This window comes from Penaeus chinensis, chromosome 14 (assembly GCF_019202785.1).
Source record: "Penaeus chinensis breed Huanghai No. 1 chromosome 14, ASM1920278v2, whole genome shotgun sequence".
Lineage (NCBI taxonomy): Eukaryota > Metazoa > Arthropoda > Malacostraca > Decapoda > Penaeidae > Penaeus > Penaeus chinensis.
The window spans coordinates 2,794,263-2,811,762 of NC_061832.1; the positions used below are offsets into that span (position 1 = coordinate 2,794,263).

The 17,500-nt window shown below is 36.9% G+C and overlaps 5 protein-coding genes across 5 annotated transcripts; 3 read left to right on the top strand and 2 right to left on the bottom strand.

Annotated features, from left to right (window-relative positions):
* Positions 1-2,749: 2,749 nt before the first annotated feature.
* LOC125032064 (cuticle protein-like) lies at positions 2,750-4,188 on the top strand. Its single transcript, XM_047623029.1, has 3 exons — positions 2,750-2,860; positions 3,063-3,143; positions 3,601-4,188. The coding sequence occupies exons 1-3, from the start codon at positions 2,750-2,752 to the stop codon at positions 3,949-3,951; spliced, it is 543 nt and encodes a 180-aa protein (XP_047478985.1). The 3' UTR covers positions 3,952-4,188.
* Positions 4,189-6,232: 2,044 nt separating this feature from the next.
* Positions 6,233-7,488, bottom strand: LOC125032065 (endochitinase A-like). The gene is made up of 2 exons (XM_047623030.1): positions 7,242-7,488; positions 6,233-6,668 (listed from the first exon to the last, which is right to left on the bottom strand). The coding sequence occupies exons 1-2, from the start codon at positions 7,364-7,366 to the stop codon at positions 6,233-6,235; spliced, it is 561 nt and encodes a 186-aa protein (XP_047478986.1). The 5' UTR covers positions 7,367-7,488.
* A 2,176-nt stretch (positions 7,489-9,664) lies between these two features.
* On the top strand, positions 9,665-10,562 carry LOC125032066. The gene is made up of 5 exons (XM_047623032.1): positions 9,665-9,676; positions 9,842-9,916; positions 10,047-10,094; positions 10,212-10,277; positions 10,383-10,562. The coding sequence occupies exons 1-5, from the start codon at positions 9,665-9,667 to the stop codon at positions 10,560-10,562; spliced, it is 381 nt and encodes a 126-aa protein (XP_047478988.1).
* Positions 10,563-12,546: 1,984 nt separating this feature from the next.
* On the bottom strand, positions 12,547-13,586 carry LOC125032264. The gene is made up of 2 exons (XM_047623359.1): positions 13,507-13,586; positions 12,547-12,998 (listed from the first exon to the last, which is right to left on the bottom strand). The coding sequence occupies exon 2, from the start codon at positions 12,923-12,925 to the stop codon at positions 12,560-12,562; it is 366 nt and encodes a 121-aa protein (XP_047479315.1). The 5' UTR covers positions 12,926-12,998; positions 13,507-13,586; the 3' UTR covers positions 12,547-12,559.
* Positions 13,587-16,153: 2,567 nt separating this feature from the next.
* Positions 16,154-17,099, top strand: LOC125032067 (pro-resilin-like). Its single transcript, XM_047623033.1, has 4 exons — positions 16,154-16,165; positions 16,273-16,347; positions 16,475-16,522; positions 16,653-17,099. The coding sequence occupies exons 1-4, from the start codon at positions 16,154-16,156 to the stop codon at positions 17,001-17,003; spliced, it is 486 nt and encodes a 161-aa protein (XP_047478989.1). The 3' UTR covers positions 17,004-17,099.
* The last annotated feature ends 401 nt before the right edge of the window (positions 17,100-17,500 follow it).

Sequence of the window (17,500 nt, forward strand, 5' to 3'; positions counted from 1 at the left end):
GTCGGGAAGCTGTACGTAGTAGGATCCCTGAGTGTTGTCACCGTCACGGGCCTCCTGGTGTCCGAACTCGTTGCTTGAAGAGTCATCACTGACGGCCCAGTTGAAGCTGTACTTGGCTTTGGAGGATTCGTAGGACTCAGCAGAAGCTTCATTGGGACGCTGAAGTGGAAAACATAGTTTACTAGTTAAGATCAGGATAAATAATATGTTACGAAATAAATATCTTATTTTCACCAGGTGTAGTACACTGACTTCTGAGTATCACATAGTGTCAGATACTCACGTGAGGCGGGAGGTATTCGTAGGACTCACGGCTGTCAGCTGCAATGACAGCAGCCAGACTAAAGATGATAAGTAGCTGGAAAAGAGAATAAGAAGTTACTGAATTATATATTCTTTGGTAGCTGGTGAAAGTAGGTTTGCGCCTACTTACACTGTAGACTCTAAAATACATGCATGTTTACTGTATATTTATAATATGACATCTGAGGCTGATACAAAATGTATCTTAGCGTTCATAATGGGACCGGGAGCTTGAAGGCAAGTGTCGATCTCGGAGGCAGTAGCTAACTTATAGTTCTGACAGAAAAGTCCTTTCGTTGGGTCGTTCAAGGTCGTCTCTCTCTCTTTTTTCTCAGCACGCACACACACAAAATTCGGTGTATGTATTTACATATATATCAAATATCTTTGTGTGTGTGTATATATATATATATATATATATATATATACATATATGAAAAAAACATGTAATATATAAATCATCGAATATATAAAAGAGAGGAGAAAGAGATAGAAAGAAGGGGTAGGTTGAAAATACACTGCTGAGCTATAATACATTTGATTCAGAGAAATTCTGACTGACGTATATCACTTTCATAGATTAAAAAGTATTCTGTGTCTGATACTTTTTGACCAGGCATTTCTGCTTGTGATTTTTGCATCCACTTCCCACCCTCTTTTATGGTATTTGATAAAACTTTTTCGTTTGTGACACTTCATCTATCATAATCTTACCATTTATTACATTTGGTTTCATCTGTTGTCAGGTTTTTATTGTTTTAATTTAAAAACTCATTTTCGTGTGCAATAGTATTCATTCGCAAAAAAAGACAAACGCAGGAACGTACAGACCGGGTGAAATGAATCAAACACAGAAAGGAGCAATAAACCATGACAGTCAATATAGAACTGACTCCTTTTAGGCGACATAATCGGCATTGCTGTATGTGACAAACTCTAGTACTCCTTTCCTATTGTAGTTGTGTTTCGTTTCTTCATCTATATTCTTGAGCCAAAATGTTCTAGTTGAGTGGTCACTGCGAAACAAGGTGCTATGACCTTCAATTACCGGGAAGTTTTTTGCTGGTTCGCTAGGTACTGTACATTTAATCAAATTAACATTTCAAAAACAAGATCCTGGGTGTGGTTGGCCGCCCGTTTTCCATCTCTAACCATTTTACCAAGGACGATGGCCGTAGGAAAGGATGTGGAAAGGATCTCTATTTGTCTATCTCTTTCATCAATATTTTAGCAAGCAACACTCCTGGTTACACGTGGATAATGAAATGACCGGCACCGCCATTAGCCTATTGAAATGATCTTTACAAAGTACAACCTACGTCCGTATTTTGCTCGCTGCAAGAAGTCAACTGACACATGTGAAAAAGATTCCTAAAATATCATTTGAAGAAATTGATAACCTGATCTTTATAGGTTTTCATTTTCCTTTTATTTTATAGGATATTTCTGGGTTGGGCTACCCACTAGGAACTGGGCATCAAGCGTTATGTGCCTGTTATTTCTTTGGCAACATGATCAGCCGTTACATTTTTAGTAAGGATAGACCTAGCAGATAAAGCTCAGGAAGAAGCAAGCACCCGACACCGGATTGTCTAAAGCTAACTAGTAACACTTTCCTCCTTTCTTTCTATTTCTTATTTGGTAATATGTGATGGAAACCTAAGCAAAATTAGTCATTCTAACATAGTTATGTAGGTGAAGAGGGACTAACTGATTATTTTGAATTATCTGTTTCGCCCATAACTTGAGGTATCAAAATGTTAGAATATCTAAAACGTTTAAAAATCTACCAATGAATGTCTCATTTAAGTAGAAATGAATAACAATCAATATATTAAAAACAAAGGATAAATATATCGATTTAAACTAGAATTGCTCTGAAGTTCGGAAGTTATGTCCCTCATGCTCCATCTCGCTTAACTTATAGGAGTATTATATTTCCTCCATGTCTAATTGGTTAGCATAAGACAATATAATAAATACTTTTTAGTTATTAGTCCTATGTACAGTAATTCTGTGAGTACATACGTACTTGTGCGCGTACATACAGTATGCAATGTACGCTTATGTACTCTATACCCAATACATTTTCTGTTAAATTACCAAGAGCGATGACGTGCTTTACCACCAATATTTTGGATTGCTGACCTAGAACAATAGCACCTGCTGCCGGGCAACGTTAGGTTTCAGCAAGGCCGGTGAAGGACAGGTTTTTCTGTCAATGTTTTGCAAGATAGGGCTAATTTTGATGAGTGGTGTGACAGATGATAGGTCTTCGTGTGTGTCTGTGTGAGCGTGTAAGTATACGTTTATATATGAATACAGAGACGGAAAATACTTATGCAGATAAATACGTCAACGGATGAATGCGCGACTTCATATACAACTGTAATAGCCCTTTTTTAATAGTGAGGTTTCGGCTCCGCCCTGTCTTCGAGGCTTTAGAATGTGCAGCTGTGTCCTTGAACGATCCTGTCGGTCAACTAGTATATATTGGTCCCAAGTCCTCGGCAGATCAGTTCTCTCCGAAACAACAGCTACCACCATGAACACTAAGGTATCTTCCTTCGGTCTTTTATGGAAGTTTTCCTAGAAGCTGGAATAATATACAGAAGAATAAAGCAAACGGCTTTTTTAAACTCTTGCTTTTGTTGAAATATAAACCGACACATATGTGTGCATTTGTGTGTGAGAGAGGGGGAATAACGTAAATATTTATACTCATTTTCTGCATATTTAATTTCATCATACTAAATTACTTTCAGGTCGTTATCCTCCTGGGCCTGGCTGCCATCGCTGCGGCTGACAGCAGGGAATCCTATGAATATCTGCCTACAAGGGTGAGGAATCACGCTTTATGTATATTCACTCTGTACTTTCATAGTAATGACTATTTTTAAGTATTGCCGTTTCTACATTTTTTTTTTTTTTTTTATCTTAAAATGATTATAATGGTAAATGTCATCAAAAGCTACCATTATTATTACTTATACGATAATTTATTCACCGTTAATATCGACTTAATTATCATCATCCCATTGCCATTATTAGTTTCTATTCATTATCAACATCTAAATCATAATAATGTACATGCGCTGAAGCTAGTAAATACGTTAAGTGATTGTAATAATAAACAATAATGTCGTAATATGGCAATGCAAATAACCATATAGAAAAAAAATGCTATCGTCAAAAATACAAGAAAATTAATAAGATTTTTTTTTTTTTTCAACAATCCTTTGCTTTCCTCTGAGGAAAGAAAATTAATAAGATTTTTTTTTTTTTAACAATCCTTAGCTTTCCTCTGAGGAATCTGCTGAGTCATACGAGTCCTCCGAGGCCAAGTACAGCTTCAACTGGGCCGTGAGCGATGACTCTTCAAGCAACGAGTTCGGACACCAGGAGGCCCGTGACGGCGACAATACACAGGGATCCTACTACGTACAGCTTCCCGACGGCCGCCTGCAGACCGTCAAGTACTTCGTGGACGGCGACTCTGGCTACGTGGCCGAAGTCAGCTATGAGGGTGAAGCCACTTATCCCGAGTCCCACGAGTCCTTTGAGGCTGATTCCGCTGAGTCAGTTGAGTCCCGCGAATACAGACCACCCAGGCCTCAGTACGCGTATGACTCCAACGAGTCAAAGTAAATGTCTTGTCTGACCGGCTATTCAGTGTTCTCTATTTATCTAGATTATTTATGACTGAATCCTGATAATAATTTAGGCTTGTAATTTCATTGTTCTTGAGAATTATTGTTAAGATGGTTATTATCGAATAGTTGACTGATCTAATTGTGAAAATTAGACTCATAAATGTATTTGTTTCTGACCAATTTATTATTATACTGTATTTATTTACTCAATAAAGAGTCAGATGAGACAGAAGAGGTCTATAGTGTAATCCTACATTTAAAGTAAATTTAAAGTAATGTTAAAGATAAATGAAGGAAAAAAGTGTGTTTGTGTGTATTCATATAACAAATTAAAAGGGATGGTACAATGCATTCACATCTATGTATATCCAAAGAATTGTATTAATTTCAGTAACTTACCAAATATAAAAGTATTATTTTTCTTGAAACGATAAACGACAAAAATAAAATACGAATTCGTTCTGTGTATGTGTGTGTGTTTGCATATATATTTGCACACACACACACACACATATATATATATATATATATATATATATATATATATATATATATATATATATATATATATAAAGGCATGTATGTGTGTATGAAAATATATACATGTGTGTGAGTGTGAGTGGGGATATATATATATATATATATATATATATATATATATATATATATATATATATATATATATATATGCATGCATGCATGCATTTTTATATATATACATATATATATATATATATATATATATATATATATATATATATATGCATTCTTACATGTGTATATGGATAAACATATATAAGAAATTAAACAATACCGTAACGTTTCGAACTCTTCACGAGTTCTTCAGACGAAAAATTAGCGGAATAATTTTGGTCAATTATTCATCTGAAGAGGAACTCGTAAAGATGTCGAAAGGTTACGATATTATTTCATTTCTTGTTATGGTGTTTTCATCTTTGTTACTATGTTTCTGTTTATGTTCATATGTATACATTTATACACTATATGTTATATGTTATATATATATATATATATATATATATATATATATATATATATGCATGCATGCATGTATATGTGTATACATGTGTGTGTACGCGTATGTGTGTATGTATATATGTATATGCGTATGTTTATGTGTACATATATCTATTTGTGTGTATGCATATGTGTATTCTTTCAGCAATCAGTCACGTGATTGGCATTATCGCCAAGCTACTGAAAAGATATTTGGGTAATGTATACGACAGCCTACTTATAGACTAAAGTTATTGGAGGAAAGATTACATAGACACACGGGTGCTCAAATTTCTTTATAGCGCTCTAGATATTCGAATATCGAGAACCCTATGCATTTAATTGTCGCTAACCTAATCCTCTTTCAGTCGCTGTTGTCAGTGTCTTAAACCTTTTATTTAAGAATGGCGGGCTTGTGAGTGGATTTCTTTCAAGCATTCCTGCCTTTTTGTCTGTCTGTATCTCTCTCTTTCTCCTGCGCTACCTCTCTGTATTATTGTGTGCATGTCTGCTTGTCAGTCTGTTTGTCTCTCTCCTTCTGTGTGTGTCTCTTTATCCGCCAGTATCTCTCTATGAGTGTGTGCGTGTCTATTTGTCGGTCCGTTGATTTGTCTCATTCATGTGTGTGTGTATTTGTCTCTCAGTATTTATTTCTCGCTCTTACTCTTCATTATAAAGAGTTTATTAAAGTAGTGAGTCCCGTAAGACTTAGAACATGAGCTGTCTACGTTATGTACCCACTGGGAATTTGGTCGTATCATTTTATTTTTCTTCTAACCAGGGGGCAGAACGATTAGAACTAGTAACACACATGTTATTCAGGAAGAAACATATACCCATCACTATTAAGTTGACTGAAGTATTGAGAAAACCCGATGCAAGCCTTCAATGCTACTATGAACGTTATTTTCTCCATGCTTCGTCTGCAGGTCTCTTCGCGTTATTGCGTTAATGTTATATATTTGACCATGTTTATATTGTTAGCATGGGTTAGGCAAGTGTCACTATCTTGCAGCTTTTGAAGTGGAGATTTTTAAATGTGCCCGTAAAAGTAATTATAAATATGTATTAAGGGGTTCTATTTTACCAATAGCTGAAGTAGGGCCAGGGTCATTTGTGATTGCATATTCTTATGTAATTCTATGAAACCTAACGATAAATTCCATGAAGATTGAATCATTTTTAGAAACATAATTGCATTTTATCATATTTAACTTGCTGTTACTTGGATGCATTCCATTATCTCAAAAAGTCACGAATTAAAACAATGTGGAATTTTGCAAATTTATTAATTTAGACTGATAAATATAAAATATAAATAGAGAGCATTGTAGAGTCAGTAGTTTACTTGGACTCGTTGGAGTCGTAGACGTACTGAGGCCTGGGAGGTCTGTATTCGCGAGACTCAGCTGACTCAGCGGACTCAGACTCAAATGACTCATGGGAGTCGGGATAACTGGCCTCGCCCTCGTAGCTGACTTCGGCCACGTAGCCAGAGTCGCCGTCCACGACGTACTTGACAGTCTGCAGGCGGCCGTCGGGGAGCTGCACGTAGTAGGATCCCTGAGTGTTGTCGTCGTCACGAGCCTCCTGGTGTCCGAACTCGTTGCTTGAGGAGTCATCGCTGACGGCCCAGTTGAAGTTGTATTTGGCTTCGGAGGACTCGTAGGACTCAGCAGATTCTTCAGAGGAAACCTATGGATAGTTTTTCTAGCTTTAGAGACGGTGTTTTGCATTTCTCATATTTCTTGGTCATGTTATTAATTTTTCTTTTAGTTATTGTTATTAACATAACTAGTGACACTGTTACTCAAAATAGTGAAAGAGCCTTTTTGATCACTGTAAACACATTGATCCCCATCAGTAATAGTAATGATATTGTTTGTAACTTGGAAATTACTATTTGCAATCATAATAGCTATAGATACTATTGAAATCTTATGCATAATTAATGATACTAGTATTTGTTCTTCTAACTGTAGTAGCAGTAGTAGCAGTTATAACAATAATAGCATTAATGCCGCTGCTAATGATGATGATAATGATAAAAGTAATAACAATAACAATGGTATGTAATGATGATTAATATAATTATCATCTATATGATGAATATTGTGAGCATGCGGGATAATCGAGTTTTTTTTTTTTTTTTTTTTTTTTTTTTTTTTTTTTTTTTTTTTTTTTTTTTTAATAATGCAACGCTGTGCGAATTCTCTAAAATGAAATTACCCCTTTTCGGAAAGTAAGAGAAGCGCGACTCCATACTACCCTTGGAGGCAGATACTCATAGGATTCCCTGCTGTCAGCCGCAGCGATGGCAACCAGGCCCAGGAGGATAACGACCTAAAAGTAAATCTGATCAGGTATTGTATGGTATAACCAATATAGAACATTATGTGAATAATTAGAGGAAATACTTGCAATGTGCTTGTATATTGATGTCAATAGAAGGGAGTGACCAAATTATTTGCTTAGAACTTCATATCTATCTCTACAGGAAAATTGCAACATTTTAGCGAAGAAAGACACACCTTAGTGTTCATAGTGGAAGCTGTTGTTTCGGAGAGAACTGATCTGCCGAGGACTTAGGACCAATATATACTCGTCGACCGACAGGCTCATTCAAGGCCACGTGCCTTACATTCTAAAATGTCAATGGCAAGGCAGAACCACTGCCACATTCTTGAAAATGAGTAATTGCTAATGTTAATGAAGATGCATACCCGAACGCGCATTCATCTGTTAATGCATTTCCATTATTGCTGTAAATGTGCATAAGTACTATCTAATCATATGTCAAAACAAATTCACAATGAGCTGGCATTTTTCACTCCAGTCATCAAAATCAGCCGTATCTTGCAAAAAATTTGAGCTGAACAGAAAAACCTGTCCTTTACCGGCCTTGCTGAACCCCAACGTTGCCCGGCAGCATACGCTTTTGTTCTTGGTCAACAATCCGTAAAATGGGCGGAGAGGCACCTCGCGGTTCTTAGCAACTTAATTAGGAATTTGTAGGGTATATAGTATGTAAGTATATAGTACCTACTGTATATACACGCACAGAAACAAATTCATATGCACAATTATATTTGTACATACAAATACACTGCACATAGGAATAATAACTAGCAAGGCATTCTATTAAGATATGCACCAGTGGATTTGCGAAAAATATAATAGTACTTCTGCAACAAGCGCATTTATCATTGCAGTAACTTTCACGAAACTTCATAAAGTGAGATAGAACATGAAGGTGCAAGGCGCCTGGACCACAGAACGACTATGAATGAAATAGATATCTCCCCACACCCAATGAACAATGTTAGAATTACGTATTTTGCTTGGATTACAATTGCATGCTAGCATATTAGAAATAGAATAATGAAATGAAAAAATGAAACCCTGTTAGCAAAGATGTCACAGGTACAGAGCACTTGCAATTTAGATTCTACCTGAAATATCACAAAAAAAAATGAAAAGTAAAAATCATCACAGAGCAGGACAGTTATAGAAGTTTCTTAAGCATATTTTATACACTTATGTTAGTAAACTTCTATAGTAAATAGGATATGTAGGCCGTGCCTTGTATATATAATTTAAATGGGCTAATGACGACGCCAGCCTTTTAAATCTCCATGCGTAAATAGGCATGTCGCTTGTTGAAAATGATCACGAAAGAGTCAGAATTAGGGGACAGATCGGGTTCTTTTGAAACTGTTGCCTACGTATCTCTTCCATCGCTACATCCATCACCTTTTGTAAAATGGTTATTAGAGATTGAAAACCAGCTTTTAACCACATCCAGGATCTCGTTTTCGAAATATTCAAATCAGTCGTTGGCTCAGATGTACCTACCTAGTCGGCAAAGAACTTAAGTTAATTCAAGGTCATGTCACCTTTCGCTATGAGCACACAACTGGAGCATACTGCATCAAAAACACGGAGGTAGAAATGAATCTCAGCCACTACAAGAAAGGAATCTGCTTTGCCGTCTAAAAAGGAGTCATTTCTACTCACCTCCACTGCTGGTTTATTTCTCCTTTCCCACTATGGCTGCGTTTCATCCCCCCCCCCCCCTGTCCGCATGTTATTGTGTTTGTCTTTTTCCTCAAGATAAATGCTTACACAAATGTATTTACAATTAACTAGCATAGAGAAAAAAAAATGTAAACGGATGAAATCCTGTCATGAAGAAAAAGACTGATGTCATACGTGATAATTTATTATAAAATACCGCACAAAGTAACATCGAATTCAGCGAAATGGGTAATCAATATACCTAAACAAGTTGAACACAATTACAAAAAAAGGCCAGGCCAAAATGTTTAGAAACAGAAGGTAAATAATTCCATGTATGTATAGAATATATATAGGGTATATATATGTGTGTATGTGTGTTTGTAAAGTGTGTACACATAGATATATCTATATAGATATACGCATATACACTCACACATATATAAAATATTTTTTTGTGAAAGTAAGTAAATAAAGGAATTAATAAAATATACACGTTTGTGTGTGAAAAAAAAAAAGAGAGGAGAGAAAGATTCACAGAGAAAAAGAGAGAAAAGCAAGAGGGAGAAAGAGAAACGACCTTGAACGACCCAACGAAACGACCTTTGTGTAAGTAATATATATTGGCTGCTGCCTCCGAGATCGACACTTCCCTTCAAGCTCCCGCTCTCACCATGACCACTAAGGTACATTTCGTATCAGCCTCGGATATAAATATTTGTCCATATATAAATATACTGTAAGCATGCATGTATTTTACAGTCTACATGGTAAATAGACGGAAATCTAGTATTTTCATCATCAAAAAAAGGAAAATACGTAATCCAGTAACTGGTAATTCTCTTTCCCAGCTCCTTATCATCCTTGGTCTGGCTGCTGTCGTTGCAGCTGACAGCCGTGAGTCCTATGAATACCTCGCGCCACAGGTGAGTGTCTGAAACTCTGTGATACTTTTGAATTACAATGAAATCGATGTACTAAACCTGAGAAAAATAAGTTATACATTAATAGTGTTTATTATAACCTTAGCTAATGACACTATATTTTCCACTTCAGCTTTCCAATGAAGTTTCTGCTGAGTCCTACGAATACCTGCCCCCTCAGGTAAGTACGAAACTATATAATGCTAAAATGTAATCGATGTCCTACACTTGAGAAAGAATAAGATACATATACATAATATCTATCATAATCTTAGCTTATATATGTTTTCCATTTCAGCGTACCAGTGAAGCTTCTGCTGAGTCCTACGAATCCTCTGAAGCCAAGTACAGCTTCAACTGGGCCGTGAGTGATGACTCTTCAAGCAACGAGTTCGGACACCAGGAGGCCCGTGACGGCGACCACACTCAGGGATCCTACTACGTGCAGCTTCCCGACGGCCGCCTGCAGACCGTCAAGTTCCTCGTGGACGGCGACTCTGGCTACGTGGCCGAAGTCAGCTACGAGGGCGAGGCCAGTTATCCCGACTCCCATGAGTCCCTTGAGTCTGAGTCCTATGAGTCAGCTGAGTCTCGCGAATACAGACCACCCAGGCCTCAATACGTCTACGACTCCAACGAGTCTAAGTAAATTCTTATCTCAGCATTTTTTCCGATACGGCTGCACGATGTTCTCTATTTATCTTCTCTATTTATCAGTGTAAAATAAATAAATTGATATTATGCAATACTGTTTTATTTCATAATTTGTATGCAGATAAGCAAATGAACATATACGTAATTGCAAAAATATAAACATTTCATGCGAATACCACACGCAGAACTCCATTGCTGCGTAAAGTGTGTATAGCAATTTGAAATGAACATAAATGAAATGCAAAAAGGAAAACATAGAGACAATAGGTTGATATAATGAACCGGATGAATGAAAGAGGGATTAGTGAATGAATGGGAAATATAATGACCGAGAAAGAAAATGAATATTAAAGACAGAGAGAAGAAAGGGGAGAAATATTTGATAAGAACGCGAACCAAAAGAATAACGCGAATAAGGGAATGAATAGGTGAAAGAGAAAAATGGCAGAAAGAGAAATAAAGTAAATAAATAATAGAGTGAGAAAGAATGTTGTATAAGGTTTCTTAAGAGAACTGATAGAGACAGGCTTAGATTTACTGGAATGCCTCTTAAGATGTCATCAGGGCCCTTGCGATTTTCCCGTAATTTGAAGCTGTTATGACTGCGGCACTTCAGGGAGCGAAGTGCATCAATAACGATTCAATGGTTGATTTTGTATATCATGAGCTACCAAAAACAACATAACAAAGAAAACAAACAAAAATATCCCTTTTAAAATGAAGTGTAACTATAGAGTTAAAGGAATGTTCACATAGAGACATAGAGAGAGACAGAGTCAGAGAGAGAAAGAGACAGACAGCGGAAGACTGACAAAGAAATAGAAAGACAGACAGTGAGAGACAGATTAACTGACAGTGATAGAGTGAGATAAACACAAAAAGAAAGTGAGAGAATGAGTCTAATTTCTTCAATCAACAACAATGCAATGAACAGGACGAAAAACGAATTTGTGTCTCATACTCAATCTCACATCGAGGTCAGAAGGGGGAAGATTATGATCCATACAACGGAGGCAATTATAGATAAAGTTAGCCCTATGCCACGCCCATGTGTTTAGTAAGACTTCTCATTCATAAAAAGCTAAATACTTGTAATCTCGTAAGGATAGGAAACAACGGTTTAAATGCATGCAAATGTATGAAATACAAATGTACACACATATCCAATGTGCAGAGCATTGGTGGAAGACGTGACTTATCTCTTCTTTGATCTGCTGAAAGCAACTTAGATTTTTTTTTTTTTTTTTTTTTTTTTTTTTTAAGACAGATGTCCTGTTCGCTTTCTACATTCTTGAGGTGCCACCAATGACCCCCTTGACCTGGCCAAATACATTATTTGACCAGTCTTCGGCGTTGGATATATATTTATGAGTATGTCTATCTTTTTGTCGGTACGTTTGTCTATCTGTCAATCTTTCTCTTTTGTGTATGTTTGTGTTTGTCTCAGTTTGTCTATGTGTATCTCTCACTCTGTGTCTCTATCGCTTTGTCTTTCTTCCTTATAGAGTAAGATTATTAATGTAGTGGATTCCAAAAGACTTGGAACATGAGCTATCCACGCTATGTACCTGTTGGAATTTGATCATGTAGATTTCTTTTTCTTTCATTATAGAGTAAGACAGATTATCAATGTAGTGGGTCCCAAAATACATGGAACACGAGCTGTCTACGTGATGTGACTATTGGAATCCTGGTCATGTAGATTTCTTTTTCTTCTAACCAGGGAGTAAAACGATTAGAACTTGCACATGTTACTCAGGAAGAAGCATATACCCATCACTGGCAAGTTGGCTAATGTATTAACAAAACCCAATGCTAGCCTTCAATACTACTGTGAAGCAATAATATATTTGACCATATTTATCCTATATTTTCATTACATTAGGCTTACATTAGGCTAAATAGGTGTCCGAGTGACTTCAAAAAAATAACTAGGTCAGTGGTAGAGTTCCCGGAAAGTCCAAAAATAAAATAACATGGAATTATGCAAATTTATTTTAGATTGATAAATAAATAATATATAGAGATAGCATTGTGGAGTCCGTAGAATTTACTTGGACTCGTTGGAGTCGTAGAAGTACTGAGGCCTGGGAGGTCTGTATTCGCGAGACTCAGCTGACTCAGCGGACTCAGACTCAGCGGACTCAGACTCAGCGGACTCAGACTCAAAGGACTCATGGGAGTCGGGATAGCTGGCCTCGCCCTCGTAGCTGACTTCGGCCACGTATCCAGAGTCGCCGTCCACGATGAACTTGACGGTCTGCAGGCGGCCGTCGGGAAGCTGCACGTAGTAGGATCCCTGAGTGTGGTCGCCGTCACGGGCCTCCTGGTGTCCGAACTCGTTGCTTGAGGAGTCATCGCTCACGGCCCAGTTGAAGCTGTATTTGGCTTCGGAAGACTCGTAGGACTCAGCAGATTCTTCAGAGGAAACCTATGGGTAGTTTTTCTAGCTTTAGAGACGGTGTTTTGCATTTCTCATATTTCTTGGTCATGTTACTTATTTTCATTTTTATTATTGTTATTAACATAACTAGTGACACTGTTACTCAAAATAGTGAAAGTGCATTTTTGATCACTGTAAACACATTGATCCCCATCAGTAATAGTAATGATATTGTTTGGAACTTGGAAATTACTATTTGAAACCATAATAGCTATAGATACTATTGAAATCTTATGCATAATTAATGATACTAGTATGTTCTTCTAACTGTAGTAGCGGTAGTAGCAGTTATAATAATAATAGCATTAATGCCGCTGCTGACGATGATGACAATGATAAAAGTAATAACAATAACAATGGTATGTAATGATGATTATTATAATTATCATCTATATGATGAATCTTGTGAGCAATCTTGTAATGCAACGCTGTGCGAATTCTCTAAAATGAAATTACCCCTTTTCGCAAAGTAAGAGAAGCGCGACTCCATACTAACCCTTGGAGGCAGATACTCATAGGATTCCCTGCTGTCAGCCGCAGCGATGGCAACCAGGCCCAGGAGGATAACGACCTAAAAGTAAATCTGATCAGATATTGTATGGTATAACCAATATAGAACATTATGTGAATAATTAGAGGAATTGTTTACAATGAGCGACTTTATTCATGTAAACAGAAAGAAGTTACTGGATAATTTGCTTAGTTTGTATATATATTTCCACAGGAAAATGGCAACATTACAGCGAAGAAAGACGCACCTTAATATTCATGGTTGAAGCTGTTGTTTCGGAGAAAACTGATCTGCCGAGGACTTAGGACCAATATATACTCGTCGACCGACAGGCTCATTCAAGGCCACGTGCCTTACATTCTAAAATGTCAATGGCAAGGCAGAACCACTGCCATATTCTTGAAAATGGGTATTTGCTAATGCTATAAAGATGCATACCCGATTCAGTATTCATCTGTTGATGCACTTGTCTGCATTTCTATTATGTATATGTGCATAATCACTTTCTAACCATCTATCAATACACAGTTATAATCAAGGACCTGTCATCTTTCACTCCAGCCATCAAAATTAGCCCTATCTTGCAAAACATTGAGCTGAACAGAAAAACCTGTCCTTCACCGGCCTTGCTGAACCCTAACGTTGCCCGGCAGCATAAGCTTTTGTTATTAGTCAACAATCCATACAGCAAAGCAACTCACCGGTCTCAGCAACTTAGGAATTTGCAGGGTATATAGCATGTAAGTATACAGTACATCATACTGTATATACACGCACCGAAACATAAACTCATATGCACAAGTATGTTTGTGCACACAAAAACACTGCACATAGGAATGATAATTTACAAAATATTCTATTACAAAAATGCCGCATACTAGCGAACTGGATAATCGGAAAATATAATAGTACTTCGGCAACGAAGAACTCATTCATTTTCCGTAACTATTAGGTTTCATAAAATTAAGACGAAACATGACAGCGCAAAGCGCCCGGACCACAGAGCCACTATTAATAAAATAGACATTCATCCATATAACAACGTTAGAACTACGAATTAGAAATAGTTAGAATTAGATTGCCATTGCATGCACCCAAATTAGAATTAGAATGAAGAAATTATAGTGTTATTAGCTAGCTTTAAATGTATTCAACTTGCATTGTTTTCTTGAAGAAGCCAGTGGTCAGTGATTAATTCCTCATGAACTTTCTTATTTGTATTTACATTTTTGTTACATTTCTAAATCAGGTCTATCTTGGCAAATAAAAAATGTAACCCTGTTAGATTTGACAGGCACAGAGTACTTACAACCAAATTCCTAGTAGTTACTCCGTACTTGAAATATCATACAAAACAAATGAAAAATGGAAGTCCACTAATAACAGGACAGTTTTAGGTGTGTTTTAAGGATATTTTAGAAAATGATGCTAGCGTGTGTCAGTGGACTTCTCCTAACAACAAAAGGGATTTGTAGGCCGTACCTTGTACAGATAATTTCAATAGGCTAATGACATTTAAATATCCATGTTTCAGAATTAGGGGACAGATCGGGGCCTTTTAAAATTGTTGACGACCTATTAATCTCAGCCATTGCAAAAAAAAGGAATACTAATACTTGTCTCAGACGATAGGATCTGCTTTGCCGTCTGAAAAGAAGTCATTTCCACTCACCTCTACTGCTGGTTTGTTTCTCTTTCCCCTATATGGCTTTGTTTCGTTCCCCCCTGTCTGAACGTTACTGTGTAACGTTCAGACAGACGTGCAAGAAAAAATGTAAATGGGTAAAATCAAATCATGAAGAATAAGACTGATTTGGTAAAAATGTCTCACTAGGTAATTTATTTATTAAATACCACACAAAACAACATGGAATTAAGCGAAATGGATAAACCAAGCAACACCCATAAACAGCTTGAACTAAATAACAAAACAAAAAAGCTAGGCCAAAATGTTTCAGAAACAGGAGTTTTCGATATTATTTTTTCTCCAAGGTTTATTATCAAGCAGACACAAACCTCCTTTGAATCAGTAGTATGTGTCCAATCCCACCATCCTTTCTATCTGTCTTCGCTCTCTCTCCTCCCTTCATTTATATATATATATATATATATATATATATATATATATATATATATATATATATATAAATATATATGTATATTAATTTTGCAAACCTCTTGTATAAAATACACATATATGAGTGTGTGTGTGTGTGTGTGTTAGTGTGTGAGCGCACGTTTGTATGTGTGTACATATATATACATATATATGTGTGTGTACATAAATATACATATATGTGTGTGTAGAGAGTGAGAGAGAGAAAAAGATACATCTACATATATACACTCACAAAATATGTTTGTCAAAATAAGTAAATAGATAAAAGGATAAATAAATATAAAGATATCGATATATATATACGTTTGCGTGTGTGGTAAGAAAATGAGATTGAGTCAGGGAAAAGGAGAGAGAGAGGAGAGAAGCATTCACTGAGAACAAGAGAAAAAAAGCAAGAGGGAGAAGGAGAGAGAGACGACCTTGAATGGCCCAACGAAACGACCTTTGTGTCAGTAATATAAATTGGTTGCCGCCTTCGAGATCGACACTTGCCTTCAAGCTCCCGGTCCCGCCATGAACGCTAAGGTATATTTCGTATCGGCCTCGGATATGAAATATTTGTCTATACATAAATACACAGCAATAAGGACAGCAAAATATATAGTCCAGTAACTTATAATTCTCTTTCCCAGCTCCTTATCATCCTTGGTCTGGCTGCTGTCGTTGCAGCTGACAGCCGTGAGTCCTACGAATACCTCGCGCCTCAGGTAAGTGTCTGAAACTATGTGATGTGATGCACTAAACCTTAGAAAGAATAGTTGCATATTAACTTCATACACCATTACATATTATTTATTATAACCTTAGCTAATGACACTATCTTTTTCACTTCAGCGTTCCAATGAAGATTCTGCTGAGTCCTACGAATACCTGCCGCCTCAGGTGAGTTTTTGAAACTATGCAATGCTAGTGAATTACAATGGAAGCGATGTAGGAAACTTAAGAAAAAATAAGATCCATTTTGATATTATTATCTATCATAGTTATGGGTGATCAATATTTTCCACTTCAGCATCCCAATGAAGCTTCTGCTGAGTCCTACGAATCCTCTGAAGCCAAGTACAGCTTCAACTGGGCCGTGAGTGATGACTCTTCAAGCAACGAGTTCGGACACCAGGAGGCCCGTGACGGCGACCACACTCAGGGATCCTACTACGTACAGCTTCCCGACGGCCGCCTGCAGACCGTCAAGTACTTCGTGGACGGCGACTCTGGCTACGTGGCCGAAGTCAATTATGTAGGCGAAGCTAGTTATCCCGACTCCTACGAGTCCTTTGAGTCTGAGTCCTTTGAGTCAGCTGAGTCCCGCGAATACAGACCTCCCAGGCCTCAGTACGTCTACGACTCCAACGAGTCTAAGTAAATCTTTATCAGAGTATTTATTCTGATATGACTGCACGATCTATTTATCTTCTCTATTTATCAGTGTAAAGAAGAAAAAAATAAACAAGTATTATGCTATACTGTTTTATTTCGCATTTTTAAGCAGATATGCATATAAACATATGCATAATTGCAAAAATATAAAATTCACGTGAATACCATACGCAGGACTCCAATGCTGCGAAGAGTATGCATAGCATTTTGAAATGAACAGAAATTAAATACAAAAGTAAAGCATAGAAAGAATAAACTGATAAGTGAACAGGAAAAAAAAGGGGAGAAAAAAGATGAAATGGCTGAATGAGAGTGTAGATTACTGAATGAATGGGAGAAATAATGACAGAGATAAAATTAATGAATAAAAGAGCAAGGAAATTAATGAATTAATGATTGACAGAGAGGGAAGGGGGGGTGTGATTATGAGGCCGTCAGTCATTGCGATTTTCCCCAAATTTGATTCGAATGTGACTGCGGCAC

Bases quoted from the DNA above. Each gene is read 5' to 3' on its own strand.
- LOC125032264 (XM_047623359.1), bottom strand. From the start codon at position 12,925: ATGACTCCTCAAGCAACGAGTTCGGACACCAGGAGGCCCGTGACGGCG.
- LOC125032066 (XM_047623032.1), top strand. The intron at 10,095-10,211 runs GTAAGTACGAAA...TTTCCATTTCAG, and splicing joins ACGAATACCTGCCCCCTCAG to CGTACCAGTGAAGCTTCTGC. The intron at 10,278-10,382 runs GTGAGTGATGAC...GGCCGCCTGCAG, and splicing joins AGTACAGCTTCAACTGGGCC to ACCGTCAAGTTCCTCGTGGA.
- LOC125032065 (XM_047623030.1), bottom strand. From the start codon at position 7,366: ATGTTCTATATTGGTTATACCATACAATACCTGATCAGATTTACTTTT. The intron at 6,669-7,241 runs GTAGTATGGAGT...AACTATCCATAG, and splicing joins ATGAGTATCTGCCTCCAAGG to GTTTCCTCTGAAGAATCTGC.
- LOC125032064 (XM_047623029.1), top strand. From the start codon at position 2,750: ATGTGCAGCTGTGTCCTTGAACGATCCTGTCGGTCAACTAGTATATAT. The intron at 2,861-3,062 runs GTATCTTCCTTC...ATACTAAATTAC, and splicing joins CTACCACCATGAACACTAAG to TTTCAGGTCGTTATCCTCCT. The intron at 3,144-3,600 runs GTGAGGAATCAC...AACAATCCTTAG, and splicing joins ATGAATATCTGCCTACAAGG to CTTTCCTCTGAGGAATCTGC.
- LOC125032067 (XM_047623033.1), top strand. The intron at 16,348-16,474 runs GTAAGTGTCTGA...TTTTCACTTCAG, and splicing joins ACGAATACCTCGCGCCTCAG to CGTTCCAATGAAGATTCTGC. The intron at 16,523-16,652 runs GTGAGTTTTTGA...TTTCCACTTCAG, and splicing joins ACGAATACCTGCCGCCTCAG to CATCCCAATGAAGCTTCTGC.